General features: G+C 36.3%; 1 protein-coding gene across 1 annotated transcript in view; it reads left to right on the plus strand.

Moving 5' to 3' along the window:
* LOC150076775 (kelch-like protein 24) overlaps positions 1-13,801 on the plus strand; it is a 57,496-nt gene that overhangs the window by 34,857 nt on the left and 8,838 nt on the right. Inside the window, exon 9 of the mRNA XM_090386116.1 lies at positions 3,450-3,596. Within this exon, the coding sequence (XP_090242242.1) occupies positions 3,450-3,596 (147 nt within the window). The remainder of the gene's footprint in view (positions 1-3,449; positions 3,597-13,801) is intronic.

Consider the following 13,801-nt stretch of genomic DNA (forward strand, 5'->3'; position numbering starts at 1 on the left):
GGGTTGCTCTTACGAAGAAAGGCTTAAGTTTTGCAAATTACAGAGTCTGGAGACTAGGCACCGGTGAGGTGATCTGATAGAGGTGTATAAGGCTTTGAATGGTTTGAGCATGCTCAATGCCAATGGGATTCTTCATCTTGCTCAGAATAATCACCTGAGAGGGCATAAATTCAAATTGAGGAAGGACGGATGTCGGATAGATGTGCGGAAATTTGCCTTTGGCCAGCGGGTGGTTGGTTGGTGGAACCGACTTCCATCGCTTGTTGTTGAATGCAGACGAGCTGCAAGAGTAGCTCATGGTGTCTTGTCAATGATATACAGGAATTTTTCTAAAAGGGACAGGGATGTGATTATTCCCTTGTATAAGGCATTGGTCAGGCTACACCTTGAGTACTGTATACAGGTCTGGAGGCCTCATTTCAAGAAGGATGTAGAGCTGCTGGAACGAGTACAGAGAAGGGCAACAAGATTAGTGAATGGAACAAAGGGTTGCTCTTACGAAGAAAGGCTTAAGTTTTGCAAATTACAGAGGCTGGAGACTAGACATTGGCGAGGTGATCTGATAGAGGTGTATAAGGCTTTGAATGGCTTGAGCATGCTCAATGCCGATGGGATTCTTCCTCTTGCTCAGAATAATCACCTGAGAGGGCATAAATTCAAATTGAGGAAGGACGGATGTCGGATAGATGTGCGGAAATTTGCCTTTAGCCAGCGGGCAGTTGGTTTGTGGAATAGACTCCCATCGCTTGTTGTTGAAGTTGATAGCCTAAACAAATTTAAGGCTCAGCTGGACAGGTATTTCGAACGAATGGAGGGGTGAAATGGGAGTAGTGGTTGTTTTTTTTTTTTTTTTTTGGCTGATGCTGAATAAGCTTGCTTTCTTGCATCATATGCCTCTACTAATGCTAATGCTAAACCATTCCTTGAATGTAAAAAAAAAGGGATGACCATAATCTTTCTTCAACTTTTGCTTTTTCCGGGTGTTGATGATGACATAGACTTCTAGCAGAGCTTTGTTGCTATTCCCTGGGTTGAAATGATAAAGCCATGTCTCATCCGCCATTATCACCTTGTGCAAAATCTTACCATTTTCAGTAACCATCCATTGCAGCTTCTGACAAACCTCCATTGCAAACTTGCTGTTGCTCAGGTGTGAGTAGTCTTGGAACCCAGTGTGCACATATGTGTTATATGAAAATGGTCATGGAGAATACCGTACATGCTTCCTACTGATATTCTCAACATCTCTGCCTTACTGTTATATGACAATCCCCATGACACTTATTCTATCAATTATTTCATATGCTGATGACCTAATGATATATTACATCTTACTAGACTTTAAAATGGTTTTAATTAATAGCTGTATTTTTCCTTTACTCTAATAAGAATTATTTTTCCCATTTTTTTGATCTCAAAATCAATGCACAAATGTAAACAATGTAGGTAATCTCTAGGTGTAGCTATAACTGGTAGATAATAATCACAATCTGTTTCTGATTGTTATGGTTTCATTTTCATGTACAGTTCAATATATTCTATTAGTCATTGGCTTGTGTGCATATACAATATTTTTATTATTTAATTAACTTTCCTGTGCATGGCTTTTACACATTATTTTGGCTCATGGCACATATACCTGACTGCTCATATATTTATACTAAGTTTCTTCTCTATTTGCTTCATTTATCCTATACTTGTTATTAGGTTTAACTGTTTTCTACTTATTTGTCATATGTCTTTTTATAATTGTGCTAATATCTAAGTCTTTACTAATTAGATTAATGTGGTCTGTGATTTAATTCCACAAAAAGGCAGTATGTGATTTTTATATAAGCCTGTCTGGCCTTGAGTCATTCAACGTAACACATGAGAATGGATGGATGTGCATTGTATAGCATTCTCATGTAATAAACTGATATTTATTTATTTATTGTTAAAATATAAAATAATAATAATGACATTTAATATTACTATATAAAGCTCCACCTCGAGCAAAAACTTCTTTGCAGCTATAAATAGGCCAGTATAGCAGGTTAGAAACTTTTTCTGGTTATACAAAAGCATATATGAAATGTAAACAAAAAAGTTTAGAGACTGACTGTGTATCTTGACATTGTGACATTGTTACTATGTATAGATGAGTCATCTAGACATAGTAACACCCCTACACACTCTATCACTGTGGAGTGCTTTGCCATAATCACTCGATTTAGCTCCTATGATTTTTTTTTTTCCATTCAGACTGATGATTCACACAGGCATCAGTCTGAAGTTGTACACGTTGAATAGATATTTTATGTATTTTGTTTCTTTTTAAAATGAGTGATTTTTACTGATCAGAGAGTTTGCACAAATTTTGTTTAAATTAGGAAAAAGTACAAGAAAATCCTGTGAAATGTTAAAAACAACTTTTGGATAAAGATTCTATATGTTGTTTGAAGTCTTTTCATTGGTTGTTTGCAAAGTTTAACAAAGGCTCTTTTGTCAAAGATGGACAAACAGCCTTTGTTGTAAATTATTTTTAACACAAGATTTGAGAATACAATACAATTCAGCATTTGCCTTGCATGCTCACTGATTATCACAGAGAGTGGCAAGTTCTTGCATATTGGGATATTGCATCTTGCATATTGTCAACATGCTGCTGCTGACTCACACTTTGTTTCTTTCATCATCAATGAGATATTTTTGGAGTATGGCTATGACCTAGAAACAACAGCCTGTTCCTTTCAATGGAAAAGTCTGTCTTCTCCAAGACTCAAAAAAAAAAAAAAAAAAAACCCAAATCAATCTTAATCAAATGTGAAGTTCATGCTTATTATATTTTTTGACTTACAGGATTTTGTTCATTATGATTTGTCCTATATGGTAAAACAGTGGACTAGGAATACTAAAAAACAGTTGTAGTGGTTTTATGACACTGTCCAAAGAAGATGGCCAGAAAATTGGATTTCAAGGGAACTGGTCCTTGCATCATGACAACACCCCTGCACACCCAGCATTTTTTATTGAAGAATTTCTGGTGAAGTACTCAGTTGTTGTGGAGTCCTTTGTCATACTCACTAGATTTAGTTCCCTGTGATTTTTTTTATTTTATTTTATTTTTTTATTTTTTTTTTGTTTCCTAAGCTTGAAACACCTTTTAAAAGGTTGAAGATTTGTCATGATTGAGGAAATTATTCAAAACATAACTTAAATTCTCCTTGAAAATGTATACACAGATTCTGAAATTTCTTTGCAACTTTTGAAAAACCTGAATGACTTATTTTGTAATTGTTAACAGTTCCTACTAAGGAGATCCATCCAAATAGTTGGTAAGCTTCATCCTTCCCAAAATGTTAGTTGTCCCCCGACTTTTTTGATCGCACCTCATATGTTGCATTAGCCTATATATTATTAAAATGCTTTTAATATCTCCTGTGATATGCCATAATTGCATATTTAAGGTGGTGCAGTACTTGAAGATGGAGATGGAATTGATTTAGTGCAATGTTATAACCCCAGACTTAATATATGGATGGAAATGGCTCCAATGCTAATTGCTCGTTCTGGATCTGCAGCATGTGTAGTAAAGGATTTCATTTATGTTATTGGTAAGTACTTGTTTTTAATGGTGTTTTAATGAAATTGTGTTAGACCTTCTTGTCTAGAGACCAAGCATGTGCTGAGTTGTATTTTTTGGATTTTGTGTCCTAAGATTAGCCTGTACTTAAAATACAGGGTAATAATCAATAGGACTAGTAGCTCTCCTAGAGACATATTAAAAAAAAAAGCAAATAAGAATATTAATCACCATGTAATTTTATTACAATATGACAATACATTATATAAATTATGCTAAGAATGCTCTCCACCTCCATTAACACTAGAACCACTGGCTAGCAAAAAATACCCGAAACTGCTGTTACCAGTCATTTTGAACTAGAACTGTAAAAATTGCTGAAATACCTTTCCATGTATAAAGTTTCACGCAGACTAAATTAAAATGGCATTGTGCATTAATATATGTACATGCTGAGACCTGAGTGGCATGCACAGATGTGCAGACATAGGCACCTGAGCATGTACTTGCACAAACCATTGGGTGATTTGAATCAGAAATGTTTGTCACAAGGTAAATAAATTCAAAAACTTGATTAACTATATAAAAATTAGCTAATTTTATCGAAATGAAATTTTGCAAATCAAATTGACTGCTTTGGCAGTTTTAGGTATACAGCTAAAATAAAATTTTAAAGAAAAATGTGTGCAAAGTTATTTGCAATTGTTCATGCTGTAAGTTAATGGAAAGTTAAGAAATTACATGGACTCACACCTATGTAGTTAAAAGGGCTGCAAAACTGCAACGGTTTAAAGTAGGCAAATGGACAAATTGACCATTGCAGCAATTCTAGCGTCAAAATTATCAAAGCAGTGTGAAAAAAAAATGAAAATCAACAAACACTTTTTCCAGGCTAGAGATAAATTATGAGCATGTAAATTATAAGAAACTGCTGTAGATGTGATTTGTATTTCAGAAACAACTGTGGATCAGAGAATCATGGCACTTAGTATACCAAAGTTTCCTAGGAATTTAGTTGACACCTTTGAATATAGCCAAGTGTTTTTGGTTCTATCTAATTTGAGTCACCAAATTAGGGATCTGGTACTGAATTTGTATGCAGTGATTGGTAATCAAAAAGGACTGAAGTAGCTATTATTATTCTTGATAACTTCTCATCTTTTGCTCACCTGCAGTAAATTACTCTTCTCCTGGTGGTAAAATAGTCTAATTTCCTAACTTTTAGATCCACCTTATGCGGAATAAGCCAAAAAATCATTATTATGTTTATTTGTTATTTTCTGTATGAGCTAAATTTTTTTTTTTTTTTTTTTTTTTTTTATGAAAATCCCAAACACGAGAGATATTAGAACCTATAATATTTAGTACCATGTGTAGGCTAAAGGTTGAGAAGATGAAAGAAGATATTTGTTGACATTACACTTGAATTTCTGTAAATTGTAATTTTCAGGAAATATGTATAAGGAAGGTTGTTCCAGAAAACAAAAGTTGAATAAATGAGGAAAAAGAAAAGTTGGTTCTGTGACTTTAAAGTTGGACAATAAAAGTATGTTGACTGGTTGTAGCAAGCATTTGGACTAGTTTGGAAGAAAGAGTGGAATTCTAAAAGCAAATTCAGAAAAACAGTGCCCATGGAAGTATCTATAGAAAAAGCATACAGTAGAAACACAATATCTGTGAGACATAGTGGAGAGACTGTTACAGATGAGTCATTGCTCATTCTGGATCTGCAGCATGTGTAGCAAATTATTAACCTAACTTTTTTGAGTGGATACTAGAAGCCTGAGAGAGATTTGGGTCCCACAGATGTGGGAACAATATTCCATGCTAGAGCAGATTTGCAATTTGTACAGAATGAACAGCTGTTTGGAAGAAATGTAACACGGAGAGCAAAAGAGAAAATCCAGTTTTTTAGATGCAGAGGAAGCAATATTTGTAATGTGCTTATACCAAGGGAGATTAGAAGTCGGTAATCCCCAATAGAGATATATAATCTTGCCTAGAAATCAGAGTGTCATCGAAGATAAGCATAGGAGCAGAAGGTTCTTTTTGTGAGATATAAGACATGACTTTAGAATGATTGAAATCAACTAAGTTGTCTTTGCCCCACCGGAGAATTACCTGGAGATCAGCATTTAAGGAATTGCTGATTCCCTTCTAGATTTAACAGCTTTAACATCTGATTATTCCAGATGTTAAAGCTGTTTGTTCAGAGCAAGCTTCCTCAAACTGGAAGGTGAAATACAATGTGCTATCATCAGCAAAACTATGGACAGGATTTCTGGTCACTGGAATGTCATTAATATATAAGAGGAAAAGAGTGTGAGAAAGAACTGAACTTTGGGAAACACCAGCATTAGTGGAGAAGTTAGAAGACAGAGAGTCATCTACCACACCCGCAGTGAGCAGTCAGAGAGAAAACTGGATACCCAATTTTAAAAAATAGTTGTAAACCATAAGATGGAAGCTTATTTAGAAGACCTTTATAATAAACATGAACAAAACCCTTGAAATGTCAAGAGAAACTGCTTGAGTTTCACAAAACTTTTCTATTGAATTTGTCCATAGATGGGTAACATCTATGGACAATCTTTGCCTTTGGCCAGCGGGTGGTTGGTTGGTGGAACCGACTTCCATCACTTGTTGTTGAAGTTGATAGCCTAAACAGATTTAAAGCTCAACTGGACAGGTATTTCGAACGAACGGAGGGGTGAAATGGGAGTGGTGTGTGGTTTTTTTTTTTTTTTTTTTTTTTGGCTGATGCTGAATAAGCTTGCTTTCTTGCATCATATGCCTCTACTAATGCTAATGCTAACATAAGTCAAAATATCACCGGTGGATGATCACAAATGGAATCCATTCTGGTGATCATTGATCAGTTGAAGGTTTCTAGATAGTTTGAGCTGGTGGTTAATTGATTTCTCCCTTACTTTAGAAAGAGTATAAGTAAGTGCCATGATAATTGGATGGAAGGGATATGTCACCCTTTTTCGGAACTGGTGTGATATGAGCAAATTTCCAAGCAGAAGGGTTTTAAAATACCTTTGGAATAAGAAACTGAAAAAAAAAAAAAAAAAAAAAAGGTGACACAGAACAGGAGTAAGTCCAGGAGCACAGGTTTTGAGAACAGGTGAAGAAATACCATCAGAACCTGGTGCTTTAGCATTTTAGCATTAGCATTAGTAGAGGCATATGATGCAAGAAAGCAAGCTTATGCAGCATTAGCCAAAAAAAAAAAAAAACGCTCCCATTTCACCCCTCTGTTCATTCCAAATACCTGTCCAGCTCAGCCTTAAATTTATTTAGGCTATCAACTTCCATGACAAAGGATGGAAGTCTGTTCCACCAACCTACTACCCACTGGCTAAAGGCAAACTTCTGCACATTTATCCTAAATCTGTCTTTCCTCAATTTGAATTTATGCCCTCTCAGTTGATTATTCTGAGCAAGAGGAAGAATCCCATCAGCATTGCGCATGCTCAAACCATTCAAGGCTTTATACACCTCAATCAGATGACCTCGCAGGTGCCTAGTCTCCAGACACTATAATTTGCAAAACTTAAGCCTTTCTTCATAAAAGCAACCCTTTGTTCCATTCACTAATCTTGTTGCCCTTCTCTGTACTTGTTCCAACAGCTCTACATCCCTCTTAAGATGAGGCTTCCAGACCTGTATACAGTACTCAAGGTGTGGCCTGACCATTGCCTTAGAAAAAGACCATTGCCTTTCTAAGCATCAAGATTGTTCAAAATCCTTCTGACATCCTTTTGATGGAAGACCACAGGAGTTATTTATTGGAGTGTACTGGGAATGGTAGGAGGTGATTTACTAAGATCATCAATACATTAGTTGGAAGAAACATAGGATGCTAGCAGGTCAACTTTATTTTTGGCTGAAGTGGCAATAGAATTATCTGGTTTTGACAGATGTGGGAATAGACAGAGGTAGCAGAACAAAACTTGTATCCAATTGCTTTGGCAAGAGACCAGAATTCTCGACAACCATTTGGACAAGAAGCAAGTTTTCTACTTTTAGTCTGTTCAAAATTAGTGTGTTCAAAATCTAGTTTGGACTGATTAATAACTGTTTTACAACTGTTGCAAGTATAGTCCGAAAATGAATCCGGAGATTTGGATACAAGCCAGTTGCAATATGCAACATTCTTAACTTGAACAGCCTTAGCACATTGATTGGAAAACCAAGGTTTAGAAAAAGGACAAGATTTTTAAGGTTTTAAGGTGGAGTGGGGAATAAAGGATTTCATCCCTACAAGAATAATTTCACTGACAGGATCTGAGCAAAATTTGGCATCAGAAGGTTTGAAACAGTAATCCAACCGAAATTATGAGAAATCTTTCATAAAGGATGCAAAAGAAAAACAGCAAAGAGTTCTTTACTTATGTAAACTCTAGAAGGAATGGGATGAATCAGATTGGTTCACTTAATATCAATGGTTCAGCTGTTGATGATCCTACTCAGGTAGCTAACAAACTAAATGAGTATTTTGCATCTATATTCACTCATGAGGAGGTATTCAGGAAGGGGAATGCCAGAGGTGAATTAAACTCTGGCAGTGAGCTAGATGATTATGTAATAACTGAGAGCAAAGTGGAGAGAAAAATTGTTGAAGATAAACATAAGAAAGGCACCTGGGGTGGATGGGATCTATCCAGTTATGTTAAAGGAGGCAGCAAAGGAAGTAAGCAAACCCTTAGCCATAATTATGAGAGCTTCCTTGGACTCAGGAGGTATCGATGGACTGGAGATGTGCAAATGTGACCCCAATTCACAAAGGAGGATCAAAGGGTGACACAAATAATTACAGACCTGTTAGTTTAACTTCTGTTCCAGGAAAATTAATGGAGGCACTGGTTAAAGAAGCAATGCAGGATCATCTAGACAAGACTTCAATTATAGCTCGGACACAGCATGGGTTTGTTAAGGGGAAGTCTTGTCTGACCAATTTGATTGGATACTATGATGTGGTCAAAAAGGAACTGGATGCAAAACATAATTTTGATATCATATATTTGGATCTTAGAAAGGCTTTTGATACTGTTGCACTTGGAAGACTGCTGCACAACTTGGAGCAGCGTGACATTGGAGGCAAATTGCTGTTATGGATAAAGGGATGGTTGGGTGGGAGAAGATAGAGAGTGATAATCAATGAACACTGCTCCTCATGGACTAATGTTATTAGTGGAGTCCCTCAGGGTTCAGTGTTGGGTCCATTGTTGTTTTCTGTATTTATTAATGATATTGATGGTGGTATATCAGGCTCATGGTCCAAGTTTGCAGACGATATGAAGATCATCAGGGTTATTAATGACACTAATGACAGTACGCTACTGCTGCAACAAGATCTAAAAACGTTGGGCAGATGGGCTGAGAAATGGCAACTGAAGTTTAACATTGACAAATGTAAAGACTGCATATGGGAAGCAGTAATCCCAGAGTAATGTATCAACTGTGTGGTACTACACTGACAGTGGTAGAGAATGAAAAGGACCTGGAGGTAATTGTGCAGACAGTTATGAAGTTTTCTGAGCGATGCAGATGGTCTGCAAGAGTAGCTCATGGTGTCTTGTCAATGATATACAGGAATTTGTCTAGTAGGAAAGAGGAGGTGATTATCCTCTTGTATAAGGCAATGGTCAAGCCACACCTAGAGTACTGTATACAAGTCTTGAGTCCTCATTTTAAGAAGAATGTAGAACTGCTGGAATGAGTACAGAGAAGGGCAACAAGATTAGTGAATGGAACAAAGGGTTGCTCTTACGAAGAAAGGCTTAAGTTTTGCTAATTACAGTGTCTGGAGACTGGGCACCTGCGAGGTGATCTGATTGAGGTGTATAAAGCTTTGAATTGTTTGAGCATGCTCAGCTGATGGGAGTTTTCCTTATAGGATAGATGTGTTTGCCTTTAGCCAGCGTCTAAAGTCAGAGAAGATCAAAAAGAGGAGGTTCCAAATTACTTATCTCTAATAGGAGATATTGAGAATGGATTTATGCACAGGTACAACCTTTGAAGGTTTTTTTTTTTTTTTTTTTGTGAAAACCGCAAACACGAGCAGTATTAGAACCGATAGTACTTAATACCGCTTGGATACTAATTACTAAGAAGATATTTATTGACATTAGACTGTAATTTTCGGGAAATATGTATGTATTAGTTTGACAATTGATGGTGTATTCAATAGTAAAAAAAAGTTGGGGGGACATGCTGTATGAAGTAATGAAATTTGGATATGGCGTACACACGGTAAGAATATACCCAGATCCTTGACATAACATGGTCTCGACAATCCCCCCCCCCATTGCACGCTACTCAGACTCCCTCCAGTTACTATCTGGCAGAGTATAGGTAACAAGATTATACACTAGCTGATCCAGAAACCTCCCAGAGAATTACCAATAGGTTTGGTCCGGTGTACTAACTAGCGGCTGGCCTGCAAACACTGTTTTAGAGCTGTACCATTGAAATGTAAAGAAGATTGGATCTCGCCATGATGTCCATCATAACCTCAAAAGTCATCAGTCGTACTGCATGATAAAAGAGATGGGAAGGGTTGCCCGGAACTTAGCTCTGGAGACTAAACATGGCTTCCACCACTTCAAGCTTGCAATAAGCAAAGTGGTGGTATTGCACCGTTTGATGAGAGTCATCTACCACTCAGTATTGCGGTAACACAGAGGGGTGGCAGACCTCCATGTAGTGTGAGCGCGACACCTGGGTGGTCACCCACAGTGTGCTTGTGCATGAGGGTTATACCCAGTATTGTTAATAGTCCTACTGTCGTAAAGGTGCAAGCAGAGGATTTTGCTCTCACAGACCGTCCAGACTTCGCCAAAATTGGGTCCACTTGATTTGAGTGTCACCCGAATATCAGTTCCGTCAGCATTTTAGACTCCCAGGTAGCAAGTACAGCTTGTCTGGCATATCTGAAAGAATGTCTGTGACAACCTCAAGGACCAGTGAAAGGAATCATACAGCAAATAATTTGGACAACTGAGATGAGCAGTGGTTGAATCCACTGATAACTGGGATTCTGTCTGAAAAAGTTCATGGGGTTTGGCAGACTAAGTGGAAATGGAGATCTGTGAGTTTAGAACTGTGACCATGTATATTTGTGAAATGTACGAGGAAGTGTTTGGGAAGGTTTAGGTCTTTTTGCAGATAAGTTTGTTATATTAGTTTGACAATTCATGATGTATTCAGTAGTGAAAAAAGGTGGGACATGCTGTATGAAGTAATGAAATTTTTGGCTATTGCTTACACACAGCAAGAATATTCCGAGCTCCTTTACATAACATGCCCTCAACAATGCCTCCCGCATACACAATACTTTGACTCCGTTCAGTCACCATCTGGAGTAGAGGCAGCGAGATTATAATACACTAGCTGATCTGGTAACCTCCTAGTGAGTTACCAATAGGTTCAGTCCAATGGACTGTATAGTGGCTGACCTGCAAATAAATTTTTAGATGGCACATTTTGGCCACAGCTGCCCTTGTGACCTTAAACACCAATACCAGTACCTTTTTAGAGTGGTACCCTCGAAATGTAATGAAGATTGGATCCCACCTGATGTCTATCATTTACTCAAAAGACATCAATCATGCTACACGATAGAAGAGATGGGGGAATTGCCTTTGCCAGAGCTTTGCTCTGGAGACTAAAAATTGGTCCCTTCAAGCCTCCAATAAGCAAAGTGGTGGTAATGCACTGGTTGATGAGTGTCATCTACCACCTAGTATTGACTGGTAACACAGATGGCAGCATTCCTGTTGTGTGGGCACCACCCCTCGACACCCCTGCTTACATTGATTTGCACCTGGGTAGTCACCTCCAGTATGCTAGGCACCTTATTTCAGGACTTGCACATGGGAGTTATACCCAGGATTACTAATAGTCCCACCATCATGAAGGTGCAAGCAGAGGATTTGGCTGTCACAGACCAACCAGACTTCACCAAAATTAGGTCCACTTGACTTGAGTGTCATGTGAATATCAGTGGCATTAGTGTTTTAGACTCCCAGATAGCAAGCCCAATTTGGCATACCTGAGAGTGTAGTTATTTAATTTCAAAATTTACCGAGCTTTAATTACATTATTTTTATTTTATTGATATTCTTTTTAATGTAACTAATATTAATTATTACACTTAATGTGACAACAATGGTGCCTCCATTGTAGAAAAAATGGTGGTGGGACACCTAACAGGTGTGCCCATTTTATTTTTCATTTTTGGAAAATGTTTTGAGACTGTTTTGAATTCTGCTTAAACAGTGCCAATATTTCTTCTTTTCTTAATGAATTACAATACTTATTTATGTAACTTTTAAGTTTCAAAAAATTTTAAATTTTTAAAACATGCAGTATGTTTTACATGTTTCATTTACGTAACATGCTCTTAAGGGTTTTAAAAATTGTATTAAACATAACATAGAAACATCCTTCTCTTAGTTTTTTCCATTTTCCAATTTAAATGACCATTAAGTGTGTGAAATTTCAAAATGTGCATATATTTTTGCTTATTATCTATATAAATATTATTAAAAACATTAAAAAAACATGTATATTCAACACTATTTTTTACTTCCATTTTTAGGTTTATTTCAAATTTGGTGCCCTTCACAGTATGTGCTATTTGAAACTATGTATGTTGCTTCCTGAAGAAGAATATCTAGAACAGCTGGAATGTTTGCTGGAACAAACTTCCATCTGTTGTTATGGAAGTTGATAGCTTAAATAAAATCAAGGCAGAACTAAACAAACATTTAGAATGAATGGATCAGTGAAATGGGAAGGGGTTTTTTTTTTTTTTTTGTGCCTCTGATGATTGCATCATGTGCCTCTACTAATGCTAATGTTCTGTAATTAATCTTTCCTTTTTTTTTTTCAGCTTGTATAATATATGCTGCCCTACCAAAATACTACAGATCATAATTGCACTGGCCAAAAATTTTCATACCTCATCAGCAAAAGGTGCAGGTTCTAAAGGAAATTGATCTGCTGATTCCAAAAATGTATCTGTATCACACCTCCATTGAAAGATATGCTGAAATTTTAGTAGCCTAATGAATTACTGATTTCAAATATCATATAATAATACATATTCTATCTTAAAAATGAGTCTTTTTCCTTTTAAAATACAATCAAGCATATAATGTACCACATACATTTTCTTTCCTTAGAAATGTTTGCCACCTAGAGAGATGCTTTCTGTCTTCCCTGATATTTTTGTCATGATGGAAGATTACTGCTGCTTTCTATCTTAATAAACCAGCAGTAATCTCCTATCAGGGCAGTAGCCCATTGACCTTGGTACTGCCTTTCCATCATGGAATGCCCTGGTGAAAGTGCTCCCCTTGCTCATCATTTACATCTTCCAAATTCTGAAGGGGAAAACCAAGATAGGAATAAAGAAAATTAATTTTCAAAGGTATTCAGCAACCCATATTTTTATAACATTGTAGAAAAGCTGACAACACAGATTCATAACTGTCTTTTTCCTTCTCATCATAAACTTCCATAGTTACCTTCCTCTGCCATGGTATTTGGACAAATTACTATATCTTCAGACTTCTGTGTCATGTTGCATAGCTTATTTTATGACAGTGGGCTGTGTCTTTCACTCTTTTTCATTATCTGTTTTCACATCTATTTCCATTTTCCAATTTAAATTATCAATTAAGTGTGTGAAATTTCAAACTGCACGTGTGCATATGTTTCTGCTTACGAATATAAATATTATTAAAAAAAAAAAAAAAAAAATGTTTATTCAACATTATTTTTTACTTCTATTTTTGGGTTTATTTCGAATTTGGTGCCCTTCACAGCATGTGCTATTTGAAACTGTGTGTGTGTTACTTCCCGAAGAAGAATATGTAGAACAGCTAGAATGTGAATTTCTTTTATTTTAGTAATAGAGTTCACTCAAAAAAAAAAAAATGCATAGTACTTCAACACATCATGATTCATGATAAATTTTGGTCCTTTATTTTGTCACATATTCTTATAGCTCTTCTACAGACATGTTATCAGAGTATAATTTGTATAATTCTTCTGTACAGCACTTTTCTGGTGGCATTTTGTTTTTTTTTTTTTTTTTTTTTTGTATTATTCCTTGCTACATTGCCTAACTATTACCTTCTAAATTTCAGCTGTGTGATTCAGCCATAAATTAATTAATTAAACTCCTGCGTATTAAATAATTATTATATTTTTTTATTA

The sequence above is a fragment of the Mastigoproctus giganteus genome, chromosome 12 (genome assembly GCF_048544385.1).
Source record: "Mastigoproctus giganteus isolate SK-2022 chromosome 12, ASM4854438v1, whole genome shotgun sequence".
Lineage (NCBI taxonomy): Eukaryota > Metazoa > Arthropoda > Arachnida > Uropygi > Thelyphonidae > Mastigoproctus > Mastigoproctus giganteus.